We start from the raw sequence: 25,658 nt of genomic DNA, 5'->3' as shown, positions 1-25,658 counted from the left end.
CTTTTAGTTTGGACTGCTCTTTCTTGACTTGTATACGTCATGCTTTGGGCGATAGCCATTGTTGCTGACTTTTTGTTTTCTTATTGTTGTGTCCTATTCTGGTTATAAAAATGTGAAACAATAAAAATTGAATTTCTCCTACATCTTACCTGTAAAATCCTTTTCTTGGAGTACATCACAGGACACAGAGCAGCCATAATAATTACTATGTGGGTTATGTGCCACCTATAGGTGAATGGAGACTGGCAGACCAATCAAACAGGAAATCCTCCTCCTATATAACCCCTCCAACACAGGAAGCTTAAAAAGCCTGAAATGTAGCTGCCGACTAAGGCAGTACTCCAGCCCCCTCCTTCCCTCCACTCACCATAGCAAGGCGGGGGCTAGGTCCTCCGCCATTAGGACCGCCTGGAGAGAAGGGAGCACGCCAGTTGTTACTGACCAGCCACGCCGCCATCTTGCGGGCGACCCTGTATCTATATATATGGTGGATAAGAAGAGAGAGGGAGTGAGGGAGGGGCGGCCCAATCAGCTCTGACACTCCACTAGCTGAAGTGATAGCAACCAAAGAAGCCATCTTCTGAGTCAAAGGAATAACCGTTTCTCAAATTGGTTCAAAAGGTGGCCTCTTCAAGGACAGTCAAGACACAAGGATGGCCTGACAGAAGGCACTGTCTATATTACACCCTGTATAAAATATGAATCAAGAAGTGAGAAACAACAGCCTCTGGAAAAAAATGGATAGGGACGAATCTGACCCTTAAAATGGTACCTAAGGTCAATTTAATTTCCCTTCCTGATTGGAGAAAGGAAAAAAACTCCCACGCACATATCTGCGGGTGCCACTTCCTGGCTTCCCCCCAGGCAAAAATATTTCCAAGTCCTGTAATTGAAACTCCACAAAGCAGACTTCCAGGAGTTCAACAGAGCGGAGATAACAGGACCCAGGAACATTCGGTCCAGCTGGACTGGAAGTGTCCAAGGCTACGTCAGAGTACCAAGTCATCCTGGGCTAATTTGGTGAACACTATTATCAGTGTTACCACCTCCCGGATTTTCTGCAAAAGATGCAGTAGTAGTCGAAACAGAGGGAAGGCGTCAATTAGGGAGAACTGGTTCCTAAGGTGTTATCAGAACATCTACCCCTATTTCCAGTGGGACTCTCATCCCAGAAACAACCTGTCCAACTTGTTGTAGAACTTGGAATCCCCTAGAATCAACTGCAGAGTTCCCCAACGTTGGCAGATTGCCAAAAAACTTCTCAGGAAGCCCGCGTGGTCCAGGCATTAGTTTCAGATGACTGGAAACCCCCCCCCCCCCCCCCGTCACCTTTCTATACCTGGAATATGTACTGGCATATTGGAACATGCACTGCCTCCCCCGGGTGCCTCTCCCTTTAGGAGCCATTTTAGCTGGTATAACAGGTAAAATAATGTAGCAACTTTATTAGCCAACATCTAATACGCAGTCCCCCAAGGATGCAGGCCCAAAACAACATTGGTCTACCACTGTGCAACCCCGTAGGTATGCAAGTATGCAGGTACCCAGGTAGGCACCTAGGTATGCCAACATGCATGTATATAAGTATTCTTGCCGTTCGTGCATTTATGTATGCAGTTCAAGGCAAAAAGCATATATGCATGCAGTTCAAGGCAAAAAGAGAATATATGCACCCAGTTCAAAGCAAATAAGCATATATGTATGCAGCTCAGGGCAAATAGGCATAAATGTATGCAGGTCAAATGAAAATATGCGTTTATGGAAGCATGTAAATATGCGTTTATGTAAATCTACGTTAATGCAAACACGTGTTTCCGCAAACATGAAAAAACGCACCCATACAAACACGCGTTTATGCAAGTAAGCAGGCATGTGTTTATGCAAACATGTTTACTATGCTGCACCAACTCAACTGCACTTGGCCCCAGCTGATTTTTCAGGCTACACCAAGCATCTAGGCTCCAATGCAGCCTTAATGCTGCTTCAAAACAGCCTAAAAATAAGTTCCTGCAGACCAAATGCACACTATTCTGGAGACACAACTCTTTAAAGTGCCCGGATACCCGTACAGGGGTATATCAACAGACAAATGTACAAGCCCCCCCCCCCCCCCGATTAAGCAGTAAGTATACCTATAACCATGCCTTGACTGGTCACCTAGCTCCCCCATCGAAATGGCCCACATTTCAATATGTAGCCATGCGCTGAAATTATGTCTCCGAGGCCTTGCTGATCCTTCAGCCCACATGGTCCACCAAAAATGGCTCTTCTACTTCCTGTCTATACAGTAATAGGCCATATGGAGTGAACCTGCACCCTCGTGGCTGGGGGAGACACTGCAGTCCAATACTCCTGAGAAGTACACAGGTCATGAACAGTACACTCCCCCTAGTGGCCACTGGGAGAAAGATCAGATCGACAGAGCGCAATTTAAAAAAAAAAAAAAAAAAAAGAGAAACTGCAAAATACAGACTTACCCTTCCTGCTGCATGACCCTGAGCTAACAGAAGTCCAATATTCACCCATCACTGCGGGCTCAGTCATAAAAGACCTTCAAGGACTGGGTCCCCCTTAATCTGGGGTCCACCCCCCCTGGACCTGTAAAGCACCCTGCAGGAAAACACTTTGGTCAAAACAAACACTGCACAGGATTCCTTATGAAGGGTCCAGCGCCATAAGGCTGCATTTACAGGAAAACCTCAAGGAATCTTAGGAAAATATCCAATGAGGCTCGGGTACCATCCATTTTGGCTGACAGCTTTTTCGAATGGATCCGATTGAAGTCCCTGATTCTTAACAGTACCGTCTAAACCTCTAAGTATGCTCCAAGAGCACATGTATCACATCAATGACTACCACTTTACAGACACTGGCAAAAAACTGGGGTACTTTCTGTGTAGGAGGGGTTGTATAGGGGAGGACTTCCTGTTTGATTGATCTGCCAGTGTCCATTCACCTCTAGGTGGCACATAACCCACATAGTATCGCTGCTCTGTCCTGTGATGTACGATAAAGAAAAACATTTTCACATCTAAAAGTATTTGCTCAACTCTACATTCATTCTAACAGCAAGGTAAGAGGTCTTCTTACAAAAGATATACGTTTTGACTGAAAAAGTGTTGTTTGCCCTCTCCCCTCTGCAGACTGATAGTGTAGTGCAGTCGCTCTTAAACAGCATACTGTGGAACCCTAAAAGCCCTTTCACACCAGTCAAGCCCTTTCACACCATCAAAAAAGTGTTTTTCTGGGTGCCTGACTCTGAGCATGCACCTGTGAAACATGGATATGCGACTCAAAATGCACACCATATGTTGCTGCCTGCCAATTTATACCAGATGAAAGGGCAAAGGATTTTACAAGCAGCAATACCAGCATATGCATTAAATGTCACCTGATCGTCATGACATTTCTGATATCAGCAGAATAACAGCACAGCTACAGCAGCCATTGGCTGCCAAAAAGGTGAACTGCAAAGTTCTCACATGATGGAAATGTTGCAGGACACTTAATTAGTGCCAACTGTCGCAGACATTTTCTGTAGTGAGTCCAATTTGCAAGGCTTACAGTGGATATAAAAAGTCTACACACTCCTCTTAAAATGTCAGGTTTCTGTGATGTAAAAAATGAGACAAAGATAAATCATTTCAGAACTTTTTCCACCTTTAATCTGACCTATAAACTGTACCACTTCTTTGCAAAAACACCCCAAATCTGTCCGAATGCAAGGGCATCTCCTGTGCACAGCCCTCTTCAAATCAGTCCGCAGATTTTCAATCAGATTCAGGTCTGGACTCTGGCTGGGCCATTCCAAAATGTTAATCTTCTTCTAGTGAAGCCACTCCTTTGTTGATTTGGATGTAGTGCTTTGGGTCGTTGTCATGCTGAAAGATGAAGTTCTTCTTCATGTTCAGCTTTCTAGCAGAAGCCTGAAGGTTTTGTGCCAATATTGACTGCTATTTGGAACTGTTCATAATTCCCTCTACCATGACTAAGGCCCCTGTTCCAGCGGAAGAAAAACAGCCCCAGAGCATGATGCTGCCACCACCACCACACTTCACTGTGGGTATGGTGCTCTTTTGATTATGTGCAGTGTTGTTTTTGCGCCAAACATATCTTTTGGAATTATGGCCAAAAAAGTTCAATCTTGGTTTTATCAGACTAGAACACATGTTCCCACATGCTTTTGGGAGACTTCAGATGTGTTTTTGCGAAATTTAGCTGGGCTTGGATGTTTTTCTTCGTAAGAAAAGGCTTTTGTCTTGCCACTCTACCCTATAGTCCAGACATATGCGGAAAATGGGAAATTGTGTCCATATAGTCCTGCAGCCCCTTTAATATTGCTGTAGGCTTCTTGGCAGCCTCCCTAACCAGCTTTCTTCTGGTCTTTTCCTCAATTTTGGAGGGACGTCCAGTTTGTGGTAATGTCACTGTTGTGCCATATTTTCTCCACTTGATGATGACTCTCTTCACTGTGTTCCATGGTATATCTAATGCCTTGGAAATTATTTTGTACCGTTCTCCTGACTGATACCTTTTAACATTGAGATTACTCAAATGCTTTGGAAGCGCTCTGCGGACCATGCCTTTTGCTCTAGGATGTGACTAAGAAAATTTCAGGAAAGACCTACTAGAACAGCTGAACTTTAGTTAATCAGAGCCACTTTAATGACAGGTGTGTACTGACTTCTGTTTAACCACTTTCATACAGGACACTTTCACCCCCTTCCTGTCCAGACCAATTTTCACACTATGAATGATAATTACTCAGTCATGCAACGTTGTACCTAATAAAATGTATAATTTTTCCACACAAACAGAGCTTTCTTTTGGTGGTATTTAATCACAACGGTTTTTTTTTTTGTTTTTTTTTGTGATAGAAGTGAAAAAAGAGCAAAAGTTTTATAGTGGATATTATTTAGTCTGTGTGAAAGTTATAGAGTCTACAAGCTATGGTGCCAATCATTGAAAATTGATCACACCTGATGTAGCGACAGCCTAAATTCTTGAGGCCCTGAAATGTCAGGACAGTACAAATACCCCCCAAATGACCCCTTTCTGGAAAGTAGACATTCCAGGGTATTTAGTAAGAGGCATGGCAAGTTTGTTAATTTGTAATTTTTTTCCCACAATTCTTGGGAAAAGGAAGAAATTTTTTTTTTTCTACACAAAATTGTCATAAGTTATTTCTCACACAAAGTATATGCATACTTGCAATTACACCCCAAAATACATCCTGCTACTCCTCCTGAGTATGGCAATACCACATGTGAGACTTTTACACAGCCAGGCCACATACAGAGGCCAAACATGCAAGGAGCACCGTTAGGTGTTCTACGAGCATAAATTACACTTGTAATTTCCTAACAGCCTATCACAATTTTGAAGGCACTGGAGCACCAGGACAATGGAATTACCCACAAAATGACCCCATTTTGGAAAGCAAACACCCCAACGTATATTCTAAGAGGCATAATGAACATGTAATTTTTTCCACGTTTTTGGAAAATGTGGAAAGAAAATGAAAACATATTTTTTTTTTTTTTTTTACACAAAATTGTAAATTTTTAAGATATTTTTAACACATAGCAAGTACATAGCAAAAATCATACCCCAAAATACATTCTGCTAGTCCTCCTGAGTATGGCTATACCACGTGTGAGACTTTTGCACAGCCTGGCCATATACAGAGGCCCAACATCCAAGTAGCACCTTCAGACGTTCTAGGAACATAAATTACACATCTAATTTCATTACAACCTATCACACTTTTGAAGGCCCTGGAGCACCAGGACAATAGAAATGCCCACAAAATGACCCCATTTTGGAAAGCAAACACCCCAACACCCCATAATCTATGAGGCATGGGCTGCAGATAGGTACTCAGGTACGTGGATGAGCTGCAGAGAGGTACTCAGGAACTCTGGGCTGGAGACAGGTACGCGGGTACACTGATGGGCTGGAGACAGGTACTCGGGTACTCTGATTGGCTAGAGACAGGTACTCGGGTACTCTGATTGGCTAGAGACAGGTACTCGGGTACTCTGATGGGCTGGAGACAGGTACTCGGGTACTCTGATGGGCTGGAGACAGGTACTCGGGTACTCTGATGGGCTGGAGACAGGTACTCGGGTACTCCGATGACAGGTAACCCGGGTGACAGGTACTCCCGAGTACCTGTCATCGGAGTACCTGTCATCAGCGTACCTGAATACCTGTCACCAGTCCATCAGAGTACCCGAGTACCTGTCATCAGAGTATTTGATGGGCTGGTGACAGGTACTTGGGTACTCTGAGGGGTTGTGATAGGTACTGAGATGGGCTGGTAACAAGTAATTTGATGGGCTAGTGACAGGTACTTTGATGGGCTAGTGACAGATACTTTGATGGGCTAGTGACAGATACTTTGATGGACTAGTGACAGGTCCTCTTTATTGGGGAGGCGGCGCAATCAGTGTGTTTACTGTGCATTGTAATCAGTAACTAGCAGTTACCGAAAACTCCTGTGAGGAGGAGAGCCAGGTAACAGCTACTTACCATGGTTTGTTGACATTCTATGATTGTACACAACCGGTCTGAGGGACACGCCTCACCCCTGAACCCCCCAGGGCACGGGAGAGCAGCGAGAATGGGGAAACGGCATATAAGGAAGCATCCCTGCCAGCGTCATTTTACAATGCGCCGGTAGGGAAGTGGTTAACATGAGTTTGAATGCAATTGCTTTAATTCTGAACACAGCGACATCCCCAGGTAAAAGAGGGTGTGCACACTTATGCACCCAAATTATTTTAGTTTTTTACTCCCCCACCCCCAATTAAAGATTTCAGTTTGTTCAACCAACTGTAAAGTTTATAGGTCACATTAAAAGGTGGAAAAAGTTCTGAAATGATTTATCTTTGTCTCAATTTTTTACATCACAGAAACCTGTCATTTTAACAAGGGTGTAGACTTTTTATATCCATCGTATGTTATTACACAAATCTATTTGAACAAATTCAGTGATCTTAAACATACTTTTTGATTTCATCCTCCACAGTGGTGACACCTTCGGTCTGGGGGTTTTGACATTTATTTGTTGCACTTCCAAAGTCGCACAGGACATAGTGACCGCGGTCATGAAGTAGGATATTTTCAACCTGCAAACACAAAGTCAAAACATAAAATTTACTCTCCAATGAATGAATGTGAACCTTCAATGCTACAGCTCTAAAAGCATTGAATATGTGCAAAGTACAGCAACCTCTGCGAAATCCTGCTTCACTTATCTAACTCAAACAGAATCTGATTTGTCGTTACATATGCTCATCATCATCAGTGCTCTTTTCACTGCCTTACTGAATTAGTCTACTAGACTTACAATATACTTTCTCTATTACCCCATCACATTATCATTTATTGGCCACAAGGGGAACAGAGGTAACAGGTTAAATCTAAGGCCAGTCATCCATCTAAGCATGTGTAAAAAAATAAAACTGAAGAATACATGAAGTTTTCTCCTAAAAATTAGAATTTTTCCATAAACCAGAGATCATTAACCACTTGACCACCGGAAGATTTACCACCTTCATGACCAGGCCATTTTTTTGCTATACGGCACTGTGTTACTTTGAAAACTGTGCGGTCATGCGACAAACCCAACTACAATTTTTTCCCCACAAATAGAGCTTTCTTTTGGTGGTATTTGATTACCTCTGGGTTTTTTTTTTTCTTTTGCACTATAAACTAAAAAATACAGAAAATTTAGAAAAAAAGAATATATTTTACTTTCTGCTATAGAACATATCCAATAAAATTTGTTTAAAAAAAAAATCAAAATTTATAAATTTAGGTCAAAAAGGTATTCTGCAACATATTTTTGGTAAAAAAAATCCCATTAGGCATTTATTGATTGGCTTGCGCAAAAATTACAGCGTCTACAAACTGTGATATTTACGGGAATTTTTTTTTTTTTTTTTTGCTAGTAATGGCAGCAATCAGCGACTTTTAGCAGGACTGATAACATGGTGGGCAGTCTGACCCAAACTGACACTTTTTGGGAACCAGTGACACTAATACAGCAATCTGTACTAAAAGAAATACACTGAAAAAAAATATATGCATACACAGTTACTGTACTAATGATACTGGGAAGGGGTTAAACATCTAGGGCGATCAAAGAATTAAACATGTGCCTAACCAGTATTTGTAGGTTTACTGTAAGGTGCTTTCACTATGAGGATGTGATGGATTTTATTCCCTGCTTTTTAGGGAAACAAAATCCAGCACATCCCTGCTGACAGGACAGAGCTCTATAATGTTTACATAGACTGCACTCTGTCCTGTCATCCACCTTGCCGATCAGTGGGTGCTGGCGGACATCCATTGGCCAGCAACCCTTGACCGGCTTGTGTTGTGACTAATTACAGCATAGCCGGCACACCTCCTACCCGCAAGAGCAGAATCAGGTATATATACACAGACAGATTAGATAGATAGATAGATAGATAGATAGATAGATAGATAGATAGATAGATAGATAGATAGATAGATAGATAGATAGATAGATAGATAGATAGATAGATAGATAGATAGATAGATAGATAGATAGATAGATAGATAGACAGACACGTGATTTTGCCCAGCTGACCTGCACTGTAGCAGTAAAGCTACAGTGGGCAGTCAACTAGTTATTACGATAAATGGGAATCTACCATGTCTTATATTCAGGAGACGAGGAAACAGCTATGGGAAGACCAGTTTGAGAGTAGGATAGTAATTTGACCACACAAATTTTATTCTCAAATTTACAATGCAAGGTTAGGGCGTACCAAAGCAATCAATGTAAAATGCATCTTGCACGATGGACCCTCATATTACACAACACTTGCTAAATTCTGTTGATGTAGATCAAAATCTGGCTGTATGTGCAAAAAATGGAAATGGAAATGTAGCTCACAGAAACTAAATGAAGTGGTAGAGCATCCTGGAACAACCGGAACTTCAAGTCTTGTTCAAAAAAACATTAGCAGCCTGGGTGTAAAGATCTATAGCTAATTATCGAGCCTAAAACGCACTTCTAACTCACTTGGTGTTCTCACATCGATTGTTTGGATGTTTGCCATTTTTGAGGAACAATACATTGCAGAATACAAAAAAATGCAAAGGCTGGCAATACAGAAGGAGGAGAGTACTGTATAACACAATCTGGGTTATAGACAAACGTGTTCGGTATGCGAGCTATGGTACTCATTCAAACAATGTTCTACGAATATTAGTAACAGTGCAGATATCCACCAAGAATGATGCACAGTAAGAAATCTGTCCATCATTGCGTCAGTTATTGCACTGCTCAAATTACTGCAACCTTAACAGTACAAAGTTAAGGGTTGGGAGAGATAGGAAAACCTCTCCACAGGAATTGGGAAAAGATGAAATAATCAGCTCTGGAACATAAAAATGATGTTGGAACTTATACAATTGATCAGCTTTAACGTTATGACCACCCACCTAATATTGAATAGGTCCCCCTTTGGCCACCAAAACAGACCTGACCCATCAAGGTATGAAGGACACTAGATCTTTTAAGGTTTTCAGTGGTATCTGGCACCAAATCATCAGTAGCACATCCTTTAGGTTCTGTAAGTTGCAAGGCGGGAACTCCATGGATCAGACTTTTTTTCCAGCACATCCTACAGAGGCTTGACTGGACTGAGAGCCAGAGAAACTAAAGGCCAAGTTAACAGCTCAAACTCATGGTTGTCCTCCTCCTAAAGGAGGCCACCACCATCAGAGAATATGGAGAAAATGGGGTTTTTATAACCCTACATTTTCTCTATGGGATGGGAGCAGGTTTAATAATTCTTATCACACTGTGTGGTAGCGTTAGGCTGAACTTTGGACCTGGGTCAGGTCAGCTTCAAACTTCCCGCCCAGAGTCAGTAGGTATCTGGGCAGAATTTACTTTTTTCTAGGTTTTCCCGCTCTTGGGAGCAGTATCTCCAGGCAGATCAGCGCGAGGAGCTAGATTCCCGCCTGAATCTTCCCGCTTCTGGGGGCTAACCAGCCTCAGCCAGTCTCGATTCGGGGCTATTTAAGAGTGACTGCGGGGCTCCGAGTCACTCCATCACCTCAGGAGCTTACAGGAGCTTTTCTCTCTCAAGGCTGTCCACCTCTCTCCTGCTTGAAGACCGTCTGCCTGAGTTCGGAACTACCCCTGTATTTCAATGAGCTTACTAAGAAAAGTCATTGAGCGTGCCGGTGAAGCCGGGGGCGATGCCTGGCTGAGGCACTGCTTGGACTTACCTGCGTCTGAGGCACCGGTGGCGGCGGGGGGCGAGCCCGCAGAGCGTTATGGACGGAATCCCACAGTGGAGCTGAGCGGGCCGGCATCGGAGGTAGATGGACGCCATGAAGAACCGTCACGTCCGGCGGATCGGGCGGAAGTCGGTGGCGCCATTTCGGGCATGCGCAGTACCGGGTCATCAGTCACGGCAAGTACGGAGGCCGGTCCGGCCAAAAGAAGACGGACGCCCAGGAGGAACTTCCCTTCGCCTTCCCCCCCCAGCACTTCCGGGTCGTCACACCGCAAATCGTCCGGCAAGAAGAGGAGCGAGGGGACCGGAGCCAGCACATCGAGGAGCGCGGATAGAAGACCAAGCGGGAGGTCAGAGGTCGATGCGCCGGGAGCCACGTCAGGAATCCACCATCCCCCTGGGCTCAGGGTTGCAAGGAGGGATCCGGAATCTGATGTCAGCGCTGAAGCCGCCGCTGCTATCCACAGGGCAATCCCATCGGAGGTCACCGATCAACAACCTGCCTCTGCTCTGCCTGTCTGGGGTGAGTCATCAACTCCAGCAATGTCAGGAATGTTAGCTATAATGTCAAAAATGTGTGAAGAATTCAAATCGGTATCAGACCATTTGAAAAGCTTCACTGTTCCTTCAGCTACTAACGTCTGGACAGCGCCATCTAGTGGCGCTTTAACAGAATGTCATTCTATTGAAAATAACCCTTTTTTGATAGCTCAATCGCAGAACCTCCCAGAGACTAGTCTTAGGGAAGCCATAGTTTGTGAAATTTCGCCCTTAGGTTATCATTTATCCGAGGCTGTAAAAGAGAAGATCTGGTCTGGAGTCTACATAGACATGTTATCTCTTTTACCCTCGGCGAAGGAGTTTGTATCCAAACCTGAAAAGAAGAACGATGAGGAGGAAAGGAGACGTCCTATCACTAAATCGTTCAATAATTGGTTACAAGCTTTTTTGATTTTTTCAAGCGTTTTATGCGAAAAATACCCGAACAGGAGCGTGGGCCTTTTTCAACATATTGAAGTAATTTTAGAGGCTTACAAAAATTTCGGTGGGGTGGCATGGTTTAGCTACGATGTCGCTTTTCGGCAAAAGCTGGCTGTGCAGCCTTCACTGAAATGGGGAGTGAAAGATGTAGGATTGTGGCTGGATTTATTTCTCCCCCAGCGGTCCTTTCCCCCCAAACAGCCTAATACGGTCCAGCAATCAGGAAATCAATCCTTTAGAAAGGGCTTATGCTTTAACTTTAACGAGTCCCAGTGCAAGTGGCCAGGATCGTGTAAGTTTAAGCACGAATGCGCTTTTTGTTCGGGCACACACCCAGTTTTTAAGTGCTTCAAAAGGATGGGAAGCTCACAACAACCGGGGAATTTTCAAAAAGGCCCACACCCCAGTGAGGTTTCCAGAAATGCTCCCCTGGCTGCTCCGGTACCCAGACAGGGAGAAGGCACAAATGTTAATTGAAGGTTTCCGTTGCGGTTTCCTTTTACCACCATTTCGTGGTCTGGGTTGTACCATTCATAAAAATTTGAAGTCCGTTTGGGGACTGTTGGATATAGTAGAAGAAAAAATTTCTAGTGAGTTAAGGGAAGGCAGATTTGAGGGTCCATTTGTAGAACCTCCTTTTAAAAATTTTAGAGTATCCCCATTAGGAATTGTCCAAAAAAAGGAACCGAACACCTACAGGTTGATTCATCACCTGTCCTACCCAACAGATGGCTCTCTTAATGATGACATTGATGAACATTTAGCGTCGGTTCACTACGCAACTTTTGAGGACGCGCTAGAGAGACTTCGCTGGGCAGGACAGGGGGCGCTTCTGGCGAAGGCGGACATAAAGTCGGCTTTCCGCTTATTACCTATTCACCCTCGCTCGTTCAATTCATTGGGTTTTTATTTTAATGAACGTTTTTATTTTGACAAATGCCTCCCAATGGGCTGTTCATTATCTTGTTTTTATTTCGAGACTTTTTCCACATTTTTGGAATGGGTGGTAACTCAGATCTCGGGATCTCATCTGGTGGTTCACTACCTAGATGATTTTCTGTTTATGGGTTCCGCCTCTTCCAACACTTGTGCGTTGCTATTGAAAATATTCATGCAGGTTTGTGATCATTTTGGAGTTCCCTTAGCCAGGGAAAAAACTGTTTTTCCATCCAGTTGTATAGTGTTTTTAGGGATCACCATAGACGCTGATCGGATGGAATTCCGGCTACCCGAAGAAAAGATTGAAAAACTTCGCAGAACTTTGTTGTGGGTAATTCGTCGCAGAAAGGTTTGTTTGAAAGAACTACAGTCGTTATTAGGCTTATTGGCATTCGCATCCAGAGTAATCCCTATGGGAAAGATCTTCTCTAGGCGAATATATGCAGCGATTGCAGGGCTTAAATCCCCTTCGTCTCATGTCAAGATCTCTGAAGAAATGAAAGAGGATTTTTTAGTTTGGCTGCAATTTCTTCTCTACTTTAACGGGTCAACGGTCTGGCAGGAAAGGTTTATTTTGGATAAAGATTTCCTGTTTTACACCGATGCAGCAGGTTCCAAGGGCTTTGCCGCAATCTGGCAGAACCGCTGGTGCGCTTCTGGGTGGTGCGACAGGTGGAAGGCGTTAGGTTTTACCCGCAACATCGTTTTATTGGAGTTATTTCCTATAGTGGTGGCCCTTGAACTGTGGGGCCATCACTTTAGGAATAGGCGTATAATGGTGAGGACGGACAATAAGGGCGTGCTTTTCGCCATAAATTGTCTTTCCTCTAAGTCACCTCCAGTCACCATTATGCTCCGGTATCTGGTAGCAAAATGTTTCTTTTTTAACATCTGGCTAAAAGCTTCTTTCGTACCTGGAAAAGACAACACTCTAGCCGACTGTCTGTCTCGTTTCCAGATGGAAAAATTTTTTCTTTTGCTACCAGAGGCAGACCCAGCCGGACACCTCTGCCCCGATCATCTCTGGAAGTTGATTTAACAGCTATCTTGGTCAACATTGATAAATCGCTGGCTCCATCGACATTGGCCGGATACCGATCGGCCTGGTTGTTGTGGCTACAACATCTGAATTTCTTAGGATTACCGGAGGACTCCTTCTCTGAAATAGTTGTACTGTCTTTTTTAAATTCCCTCTTTAAGCAACATTTGTCGTGGTCTCACGTGAACAAATTATTAGCTGGAGTGTCTTTTTTCAATAAACTACAAAATCGTCCTGGTTGTTTTTCCTTCTTTTCCGTGCACCAGGCCTTGAAGGGTTATAAAAAGGAACATTTCAGGCTTGATGGTAGGAAACCCATTTCTCTAGAATTACTAGTCTCATTATGCTCAGCTCTAGACGGGGTTTGTTTCTCGAGATACGAGGCTCATTTGTTTAGAGCCGCTTTTTCGGTGATGTTTTTCGGTGCCCTCAGAATATCGGAGCTAATTCCTGACAGGCGTTTGGGTTTTCATGGTTTGAGGTTTCAGGACATAAAAATTTTTGCTTCCAGCGTCAGCATTTTTTTGGCACACTCAAAAACTGATCAATTGGGGGTCGGGTCGAGTATAATTTTGCACCAGTTCAGGAACGCATCAGTCTGCCCGGTTCTACTGCTTTCCAATTTTGTAGCAGTTAGACCCGCCCAGAGTGAAGTTTTATTCATTCACGAATCTGGTAAGCCCCTATCTAGGTATCAGTTCTCCTGTGTTTTAAAAATGTGTTTGAAATCTCTGGGTTTAAGTCCCGATAATGTTTCTACTCATTCTTTCCGTATAGGGGCGGCCACGGAAGCAGCCAAGTTAGGTCTGGGGGGGGACTCAGTAAAAAAGATTGGGAGATGGTCTTCCGACAGTTTTAAGTCATATATCCGCCTTAACACTTCTATTTGATTCTAGGCAACAAGATCTCCGTATGGATCCTCGGACATTCTTATATACACTGGGCCTATCAACGAGCTATGAAGAGGGTTTACACGGAGAATCTAGGATTGGACAGGAGCAAGTACCAGGTTTGGTGGTTCAGTAAGCGTGGAATGGTCTGGTCGGAATTGGTTCCGGCAGTTGACATTTTAATCTTACAGTTGCCGGCTCCCGAGATACTAATCGTACATCTTGGGGGTAATGATGTGGGAAAACAAAAAACATTAGATTTACTCTTTAGGATAAGGGACGATTTGGGTCTCATTCAAGCTAAACTACCCAATACTGTTCTGGTTTTTTCAGAGGTGATCCCGCGGCTGGTATTTTTTAAATACCAGGGCTTGAGACCTTTGGAAAAAATGAGGAAACGCCTAAATAGGGGGCTAGCTAAACTTTTGAAGGAATTGGGTGTCATTTCTCTTAGACATTCAGAGCTCGAGGGCGGTTTAGAGGGGCTCTATTGGAAAGATGGGGTTCACCTCTCAGAAATCGGTTTGGACATTCTCAACAACAACTTAGGTTTTGGTATTGAACAGGCCGCGCGTTGGGTTGGTGGTGACAGGCGCAAAGGTGCTGCCTGTCTGGTGGAAAATGTTGATTTAAAAAAAAATTAAAAAAGATATTTGGTAATAAAATTATATTGTAATGTTATTTATTGTCAGCCCGAGCCGTGGTGGCTGGGCTGGTTCTGGACGTTTTTAAAGTGAATTTTTAAACAAAGTCTAAAGTATGTTTTTATTAAAGTCGTGTTAAAAGTCAATAATAAAAAACCAGCCGCGGCCTTTGTCCAAACCTTTTTCTTGTCTGGTGTTATTTATTTATTTATAAATATTTATAATTATATTATAGGTTTATTTAACTTAAGTTAAGAAAAGGGATATCCTGCTTCCCATTCCCATATGGAGAAAATGGGGTTTTTATAACCCTACATTTTCTCTATGGGATGGGAGCAGGTTTAATAATTCTTATCACACTGTGTGGTAGCGTTAGGCTGAACTTTTGACCTGGGTCAGGTCAGCTTCAAACTTCCCGCCCAGAGTCAGTAGGTATCTGGGCAGAATTTACTTTTTTCTAGGTTTTCCCGCTCTTGGGAGCAGTATCTCCAGGCAGATCAGCGCGAGGAGCTAGATTCCCGCCTGAATCTTCCCGCTTCTGGGGGCTAACCAGCCTCAGCCAGTCTCGATTCGGGGCTATTTAAGAGTGACTGCGGGGCTCCGAGTCACTCCATCACCTCAGGAGCTTACAGGAGCTTTTCTCTCCCCACCCCCCCTCCCCCCAAAAAAAAAAAAAAAAAAAAAGTTTATATAACTAGTTTGTCGCGGCCGGTTATAAATTATTTGACTTATGGCTATCGCCTTAGCTAGAGTGCTTCGGTGGATGTAATTGTTTTTTGGTGATTGAATAGTGAGTTGTTGGAAAATGTTGATTTAAAAAAAAATTAAAAAAGATATTTGGTAATAAAATTATATTGTAATGTTATTTATTGTCAGCCCGAGCCGTGGTGGCTGGGCTGGTTCTGGACGTTTTTAAAGTGAATTTTTAAACAAAGTCTAAAGTATGTTTTTATTAAAGTCGTGTTAAAAGTCAATAATAAAAAACCAGCCGCGGCCTTTGTCCAAACCTTTTTCTTGTCTGGTGTTATTTATTTATTTATAAATATTTATAATTATATTATAGGTTTATTTAACTTAAGTTAAGAAAAGGGATATCCTGCTTCCCATTCCCATACATTTTCTAATGAGTGTTCTTGGTCACCAACAAGTTGCTATGTATCAAAAGAAACATCCACGTGAATGGCAGGACCCAAGGTTTCCCAGCAGATCATTGCCCAAAGCATCACCCTCCTTTTGCTGGCTTGCTTTCCTCTCCTACCGATTCCTGGTGCCATCCCTTCCCCAGGTAAGCAACGCACAAGCACCTGGCCATCCATATGATGGAAAAGAAAACATGATTTATCAAACCAGACCACCTTCTTCCATTTCTCCGTGGTCCAGTTTTGATGCCCATGGGTCCATTGTAGGCGCTTTGGCTGTGGACACGGGTCAGTGGCTACGCAGCCCCATATATACTGTACATAAAAAAAGCAAAGACCATATTTTTCTGTTTTCAACAGATCAGCTTCATGGACAACATATTTACTTGCTGCATAAAATAACCCACCAACTTTCAGATGCCATTGTAACAATATAATCAATATTATTCACTTGACAACCTCTCACTGGGCTTGAAATTATGACTGATCAGTGTATGTGTTTGATAACAAGCACTTACCGCAGTAAAAACTGCTCATTATTGCCTTCTATGACCTAAACAGCATAATGTGTAGGATGTTGAATTTGAGGCCTGGTGGGCTCATTTATGGCCTCAACAAGTCTAGCTAGAAATGTCTGGTGCCTTGTGTCATAATTCATACACTTTCATGTAGGTCACAGAAGTTCCTAATAGTGCAGTGCTGGCTCAAAATTGCTCAATCAGCAGAAAATACTTACCAGGTCTCCTATAGCCAATATATGAATAAGTTACATCATAACAATGGCTAAAACTTTCTGAACAACAGTCACCATCTGTTCATGATTCACTTCACTCAGTAACCACGCAAAGAACAAAGATTTACAGGATGCCATGGCAACTATTTAGGTTTTATAGACCTTCCTAGCTGCTGAAAATGGATTTCTGGATCATTTAGTGATTGTAATCTTACAACACTAGGCCTATAAATTAAAGGAAAGTATGGGAAAACTAAAAATAAACCTGTATACCCAGTGTGATGCTGAAACTGTCCCCTGCCAGTTCTAGAAGGAGCACTTAGAGAACCGATGATCGCTCAGTTATCGGTCCTCTCTGAGCAGAGTGCGACCGTCGGCCACCTAAGCTAGGTGACACTGGAGCCGGGCACCAGAACTGCATGTCCAAAGTGTCTGTTTCTACCTACCTGCGGTTTTATTATAATTTTATCTGCGAGTGCATTTTTACAATAAATTTTACAGTGGCTTTAAAATACTACACTATGGTGGGCTCCATTATGGTTCTAAGTTAACCCCTTAGAGATATGAAGCGGTGCAGTGAGGTCTTAAAGACACAGTAACCTTGAATAACGGGCAGAGTACCAAAAGGCATTCCCTATTAACCCCTCGGGTGCACCTCATGACAGGTCTATTGAGGTCAATATACGAAGGTGGTAGAGCACATATGTAGTGAAAAGTGATTGGAGCACTGGGATCCTGGGGTCGCTTTCTAAGCAAAGATTGTATTTTGGATTTGGAATCACTTTGCATAAGACTATCTGAAGTGGAATACATATTATTGGATATGGGACTGTACCTTTATATAACATATAGGTGTTTATTGATTTATATTGCACTTGTAGGTTTGTTTTAACAACACACAACACAGTGGTGCGATTATCAACACAGATTTATTTTAGTTTTATTCTTCAGCAGCACAACACAACTATTCATACATGGCATTGATGTTCGGTTTGACTTTACATCTCATCCATTTTTACTTTAAGGCCCCTTACTTGTAATGCGTTCAGCAGAGGATCTATGAACAGATCAGGGTAATCAATTTAAATCACAGAAAGCTTTTTCTGTACAAAAGAGGAGCCTGTACAACTTGTACAGGGCTTGTCCAGTTCATCTTTAAGGGATATGCATGGCCACAACCATTTATTTATTTTTTTTATTTTTTTTTTTTTAGTGTTGCATAGAGTGGGCAGTGGGTTAAAAACCCTGCCAGTTTACTTTCTGCTATGTGCCATTGGAGAAAATCTACTTCAAGTCCTGGAGATGCAATAGAAATATTTAGAAATCTCTACAATGTAAAAGGGAATTCCCTCTTAGTGACCAGAACAAGTGTCTCCCCTTTACTCGTCACCTCATATTCTGGTGACAACTTTTAAAATTGTGGATTTCTCATCACTTCTTGCCTTGATGACAATGGTCACCAGGGCAAATATAGGGGGATGCGATTCAAACAGGAAACGCACTGAATTCCTGATCAAATCAAATGTGATTCTTTGCAGCGTTAATGGAGCACATTCATTTGGTATAGGTCAAATCGCACCGCACCCGTGCGAAAAAGGCGCATGCACTTTTTTGGCCCCACTAGAATCTGATCACATGGGTGTTCACATCCATCCATGCAATCTGATTCAGCCAATCACACTGAGTTTTGTGAACTGCTTTTGGGGTGTCGCTAACTTAACACTGACACCCGCAGAATATCGCATGAATTGAGTGCAATTGTGGAAACAAGAATCGCTGCAAATCTGCACGGCCATCAGTGTGAACTTGGTACTTAAGATCTCTCCTTCAAGTTGGTTTAATAAAAAATATTTTTTCCTACTATAAACTAAACTTTGGTTCTGCCCTCCACAACAGTCCCAGTTTTTGATGTGGCCCCTTGGAAAAACTGATTTTTTGTAAGATCTTACCGTAAAATCCTTTCTCTTGAGTCCATTGACAGACACAGCTTTTGTGCTTCTTATACCATTGGGTTATGCTGCCCCCTGCAGGAGTAGTACTAGGCAGGAAAAAAATCAATTCACCACGCCCACAGGCGCTATCCCTATAGGCATAACCCCACGCACCCTGCTCCAGCAAACTAGTTTTGTGTCAAGCAGTGAAAAAAAAGACACAAACCATCCCCATATCAGAGGGGCGGGTACTGCGTCTGTCAATGGACTCAAGAGAAAAGGATTTTACGGTAAGATCTTACAAAAATCCAGTTTTCTCTATCGTTCATTGAGAGACGCAGCTCTTATGCTTCTTATACCATTGAGACGTCCCAAAGCAGTGTAGGCATGAAGGGTGGGGAGAACGCAACCAAATAGTAAAACGTAAACTCCAAAAACTAAACTTAGCCAACAGGGTAAAATGAAGCTCAACCAGGAACAACAGGAGCTCACCCATGAAAGAAAAAACCCCTAAAGAGAAAAATATTCTTTTATGAAACAGCAGCCTGCAAAACCTTGCGGCCAAAGGAAGCATCCGAAGATGCCAACAAATCTACCTTAAAGAATTTTGTAAAAGTGTGCACAAACAACCAAATTGCTGCTTTAAAAACTTGCACTACTGAGGCCCGATGGCGAAATGCCGAAGAGGCACTCAGCGCTCTAGTAGAATGAGCCTTCACAGGGAAAGGAGGAACCTGACCCTTCAGTGAATAAGCCTGAACTATCTGCCTGATCTATCTGGATATAGTCGGAGCAGACGCAGCCAAAACTTTTCGAGGGCCTTCGGTAAGAACAAAGATTTCCTAAAAGACTCAGTTACCGTCAGATAAACCCTTATTACCCGAACCACATCCAGAGTGGGCAAGGCAATTTCCTTGGGATGCTTAGGCTTCAAGCGGAGTTCCGGCCACAAAATCGACATAGTCGATTTTGGGCCATCCGCTTGCTATAGCTCACCTGAAAAAGAAATGGGTAGTTAGGATTTTTTTTTTTTTTAACTTACCTTGTAATTGCAGAAAAAAAATGCTCACCTTCGTTCCACTTCCTCCCTCGGCCGCACGGCCCGCGCCGTCCCTTCCGCTTTGCAATGATTCCTGGGAGCTGAACGTCATCGCTCCCAGGAATCAATGCGCCTGCATCGGCCCCGACGTCAGTTCCGGTGCAGGCGCGTCATACCTTGCTAAACAGCTTCTGGGCAATCTCGGCCACCTCCGTGGTGGCCAGGACACTCTTGGTGCCACCTTGATGATTGATATAAGCCACAGCCGTGGGATTGTCCGATTGGATCTGAACCCTATTTTATTTATACAACCCATGGGTTGGTTGTGCGCCCTCTGGTGGTGGCTGTGTATCTCTCCCGGGAGCTGTGATATACGAACAGGAAGTTTAGTCTCCCTGGCTGCCCCCTCCCCTTCGGGGGTGGGGCCACCTGTATATCAGCACCATGTCCTTCCCCCCAACGTACGAGCACCGTCACAGGTGCACGTATGGTTTGGTGGGTGAAATCAATCTGAGGCTGCGGTTGCCAGCATAAGCTGACTTCTACCGCTGGACAGCATGGTTGCACTGGTTGCACCCCTGCCTCCACCATCCTCCACATGGCGTTCTAGGACTAGAGCCAGGTGCCTATGCGTTGTGTTTTCAGGTGAGGTCTCCTTTCACAATCTCTTTTGCTGCCATTTCACTTTCTTTCCTTCTTTGGGTCCTTTCATGATCTTTCACCTCCCCTGCATCCCTTTAGTTTTTTCACCCTTTCTGAGGCTCATCCTTCCTTGTCTTTCTCACCCATTCCCAAGTGGATTCACTAATCACCACATGTTTTTTATCATCACTCATCACCATTTATTTTGGGTTCTACTCTGCTTTTTATATATCCATTCTTAAAAAAAAATTTTCACCTTGGTCCCTCTTTTTTACCACACCCCATTCACTTTTCATGTATCACCAAGTGGATATAGTATCTTACCCTTTAAATCTAATTTTGAACTACATACAATACAATCTATATTTCTAGAGGCAACTGGTCCCTGCTTCATACAATATTTGCTTGGACTGACTCATTATGCAGTTTATTATACAATTATACTTATCTTGATCCTTCTATATTTCTAGAGGCAACTGGTCCCTGCTTCATATAATATTTGCTTGGACTGACTCATTATGCAGTTTATTATACAATTATACTTATCTTGATCCTTTGGATATCACTTGGTGATACAAACAATGTAATTATATACTCCATTGAGATGCATATTCATTTATTTTCAGCCCATACTTCGCTATCAAGCAGAAGCTTCATTTTCCACAATCTTAATTCCTCTCCTGTCTCCCCAACGTGTTCGCCAATGGTTCAAGTCCTGTCAGCTCCCGGGTTAGACCATGGCAGCCCCCGCATCGTGAGAGCACGCATCCACCATCTATCTTTGGGTCATGTGTGAGTGTGATCTTTTTCACTTCTGTTCATGTACAGATGTTACAATATCACACTCCTCAATCATATATAGTAACATGTTTACTGTCTCATTCATTTTTAGACAATTTATCTCATATATACTCCTGATGAGTGAGCTTACTGAAGACTCACGAAACGCGTCGAGTTACTACAATATATGAGTGCACCCCATATTTTTATCGATATTGTTATTCATGTGTATTGTTGATGCTATTATGCCGCATGCCCATTGTGTTGTTTTATTGCTGTCATCATTCATATGCAACTACATCAATAAAATTTGTCATATATTTTTACCATCTTTGTACTATGGTCACTGAATGTATATACCTCATTTAAAGTCCCACCCCAAGGGCACCCTCTCTTTTTTCTCGGATCTGAACCGGAGAACCGCGTAGCCAATTCGTCCACAGGAACAGGCAAAGCTTTATCACTCTGAGCACCAGAATATTGATCGGTAAGGAAGACTCCTCTGTCGACCAAGTTCCCTGGGAACAGAGCTTCCCCAACACTCCACCCCAGCCCGACAGGCTGACGTCCGTAGTGACCACTTTCCAAAACAGCGGCAGGAAGGACTTGCCCTGAAACAAAGCTGGCGACTTGATCCACCAGGATAGAGCAGACCTCATGAGGTGGCTTAAACATATCATCTTGTCTAAAGACCGGGGATCCCTGTTCCATTTTGCAAGAATGTCAATTTCGCAAGAATGTCTCACTCGAGGTCTCGAGTGAGACTGAGCAAATGGGACCGCCTCGAAGGTTGATACCATCAGACCCAGGGCTCTCATGCAAGTCCGTAGGGAAAACTGATCGGTTTCAAACAGCAACCTGATCGCCTACTGCAACTTTTGAAGTTTTTCCAAGGGAAGAAAGACCCTTGCCAAGGCGGAATCTAGAGTCAGCCCCAGATAAGTCCACCGTACTGAGGGTGTCAGAGCAGATCTTTTGAAACTAATCATCCACCCGAATTCCTGAAGGGTCTGAGCTGTAATTGACAGGTCGCCCAACAGAGCCGAATGAGTCTGCTGTTAATAGGAGATCGTCCAGATATCCCAGGATCGCAATCCCTTAACGACGTAACAAGGCCAACACCGGGGCCAGAACCTTGGTAAAGACTCTGGGAGCGGAGGCGAGACCAAAGGGTAACTCCACAAATTGAAAATGCTCCTGGGGATGTGCAAATACGCATCTTTGATATCGATGGAGGCCAGAAAATCCCCCTGATTCAAAGATGCTACCACCGACCGAATTAACTATAACCACTACTAACAAAAGATGAAACTGCTCCTGAAACCACTGCAATCCACTCCAGCTTTCAGGTATTCACTCCTCTGGAGTCTGTTCCTCCTATACAATTATCAGCCAAGTGCTGGAGCCGCACAATTCCTCCAAAGGATAAAATAAACTTTTTTGTTCAGCATAAGCACTGGTACTCCATCCAGGATCCTCCCGCTAAGATGTTTCACCCCCTACTGGGGCTTAATCATAAAGCCTAGGATTATGCCCCAGAAAGGGCAAAACATGCTAGAAGGAGGATCCTAGGTGGAGTGTGTCCTGAACAATAAAGCTGATTTTACCCTTTAAAAGTGGTGTTTGACGCCAAAGCTTTGCTGCAAAATGGCCACTACCTTGGAATCCATTACTATAATGTAACCTACTTTTTTTTTTTTTTAACCGCTGATAAAATACCAAGGACCACAAGCATTTGGGCCTCACAGAACCTGGAGGTTGACCAACAACATGCACCATCACACATTATTATTGTATTAATGTGGACCAAGGAAAATTTTTCTCTGGAATTCTAACTAGTTATTAAAAAAAGCTAAATGTAAAAGGAAACAAAAGGGGACTAAAACAATAAGGATAGGCAGGGAGCAGCCTGTATGCTTGCCAGTGATCAGATCAAAAGCATATTGTTATTTCATTCTTAGTTGGGTCAAAAGTTGTGTCAGCCTGGACTGGGCGTGTAGAAATCTTGGCATCACCCACATAAGGCAAGAATGTAAGGTTGATAATAAAGGCAAGTTTGTTTGTATCTACTGCGCAAAGTGGCGCAGTGCTAGGAACAGCCAAATAAAACAGAAAATCTAAAAAAAAATAGCCTTCTGAAATGGCAGGATAAAACCTGACCTGGAATGTACAGATCGGGGATGGACATTTACTTGAAGTCAGACCTGTTTAAAGTACAACTAAACTTAAAAAGTAAAGAATTACTATGTTTTAAATTTAGAAGTGTCAATTGTGCCTATTTAGTACTACTTTTTGATTGGAATTACCCCTGGAAAATAATTAGCGTTGTACTTCTTGGTATGTGAAGGTGCCAGATACTCCTGCATCTACAGAATCCTATCTGTTTATCTGCAGTGTGGGATCTAAAGCCTTGTACACAACACTGGTTTTTTTTTTCCGGTTAAAAAAAAAAACCTTTCAGCTCCGAGCCGAAGTTGCTGTACTAACAATCCGACATTACAACTTCCCTGTTAAGTTGTTGCGTTCTGATGGTCCAAATGTCCAGTTTCTGTCGGACCAGCTGCCATACTTACTGGCTGAATGTCGGCCGTTTTTTTGTTTTCAAACCGGCCAATGTCGTCTGGCATGCAGCCCGTGTGTACGGGGCTTAAGGCTCTGCTGCCTCAGATTACCAGTCTCGGGAGATATGGTGGTGTCAATACTGTGCTGCTCATTGTTCTCCATGCTGGAAGCTCTGACAAGCTGGAAGCTCCGACAAGCAAAGTCAAAGCCCTGCCTCTGCAAAGATGGCCTCATTCACGCAGAGACACAGTGCATAACAAAGCATAATATGTCAGTAATGGGGGGAAAAAATCAGCTGCAAAGCATGGGCAATACTAATGACTGGTCCTTTGCTATCTCTCTGCCTTTTTTGGAGGCAGACCTCCCAGAGCTGAATTCCCCTCTTTAGTCAGGGTCATGTAGACTTTAAGTTTAAACAACAGCTGTAATTTTTTCTCCCTGCGTATGAAATGCTATAGGAAGAAGAACTAGGACATGGTGCATGCAACCATTCCCAGGAAATCAGCAGTCTGTAATGCTTAAAGTGGTTGTAAACCCTTACATAAACCCAGTGAAGTGATTGGCCTTGCCTGTTTTTCTGCAGTCTTCTCTTCTCTACAGCCAATCCAAAAGTCCAATATTTATAAAGCTCGTCGGAGCTGTATGAAAAAGGGGCAGATAACTGAAATCACACACTGCAGGGCACAGTGAGGAGAATGCTGAGGACTGATTGGATGGAAGGGATACACCCCCTTCACACAGCACACAGGAGCAGGGACAGTCAATCACAGGCTGTGTGCTGGAGATCCCGCTGTCACCTTTTTTCTTTTGGTGTCAGGAATACTTGTCAGAAATGACTCATTAGGATAGCAGAAGAATGAAGCAGCAGACAGAAATGACACTTATTGATCTCCATTGAGACAAGTATACATTATAGAAGGATGTGCTTTGTTCATGCCTGAGGTTTACAGCCACTTTAATGAGATTGACAGCAAATTCTCAAAAATAAAATAGGTGTGCTCCAATAAATGGACTCTTAACATTCATTAATACTTCTGTTAATTACATGAGATATATAATCCAACAGAAAGTGTAAAAAAAAAAAAAAAAAAATGAACAGAGGAGTTTTTTTTTTTTTAACAGTTGTAGCACATACTCGGAATCATGGAGGTCTCTGCTACACACACCATTCTTCAATCAGACCACCTCTCCCAGGATGGACCGTGGGTTATGGAACAAAGAAAATTGTCACCTGTGTTGCCATGATCTGTGACATGATCTGTGACAGCATTGTGCATGCACAAATGTTCATAAACCCTGCAGAAACCTACAACTCATCCAACAGGACAGGCCCCCTGCTACTTTGTTCCAAAGCTCACGATCAAAGGAGATCAGACAAAATTCTGCTGTGTTACACAAGAATGGCCTATGAGCAAAACACTTGTATCCTGTAGGGAAGCTCCTGCTTGGAATACACACAATGTACCTTGTTAACCCCAGTTGTTTTAAAGTCTATTACGTTCAGCTGGAGAGACCTCGTCGGCTTTATATATTTTTTCTTTTATTTTTTTCCCAGGCGCCTGTGACTGCAGTCTTTTCCGCTGTGTAAATAGTCTGATTTCAGTGACTTTGCCCAATTTCCTTTTATTTAAACATCCTTCCAATGATTACTGGTACTCACAGGTACTGACCCTGCTGTTTTCTCCACATGTAGCTTCCATTCAACATAATTATAAGACGTTTACCAGCTACTTTACCCATATCATCACCTCATTTAACCTAACAGCTAATTGTTCACTGCATCTCATGCAATTAATGTGGGATTCCCATAACCATTCCATTGATAAAAGCACTAAGAGACTCCTTGTGCTTTGTAAGAACTAATTCGTAGCAGACACTTCATCTATAAAAGATTACCAACCTTGGCCTTCTATTGAGGTGCACTACAAAGAGGAAAAATTAGAAGTTGAACATTGAAAGCATAAATCACCTACGCAAAATAATCTAGGATAATAAGCCGAGGGAACCTTCTCAAGAGAAAATAGGATCAAAAAGCCAAGGCAGAAATTTT

At 43.0% G+C, this 25,658-nt stretch overlaps 1 protein-coding gene across 8 annotated transcripts in view; it reads right to left on the bottom strand.

The window, feature by feature from the left end:
• AAK1 (AP2 associated kinase 1) overlaps nt 1-25,658 on the bottom strand; it is a 256,640-nt gene that overhangs the window by 97,839 nt on the left and 133,143 nt on the right. For all 8 annotated transcript variants that reach the window (XM_082254799.1, XM_082254800.1, XM_082254801.1 and 5 more), the window contains exon 5: nt 7,012-7,133. In XM_082254799.1, the coding sequence (XP_082110925.1) occupies nt 7,012-7,133 (122 nt within the window). The remainder of the gene's footprint in view (nt 1-7,011; nt 7,134-25,658) is intronic.

This window comes from Pelophylax lessonae (assembly GCF_965119305.1).
Source record: "Pelophylax lessonae genome assembly, chromosome: 4".
In the NCBI taxonomy this organism is placed as follows: Eukaryota; Metazoa; Chordata; class Amphibia; order Anura; family Ranidae; genus Pelophylax; species Pelophylax lessonae.
This window is presented reverse-complemented; position numbering and strand designations above follow the sequence as displayed.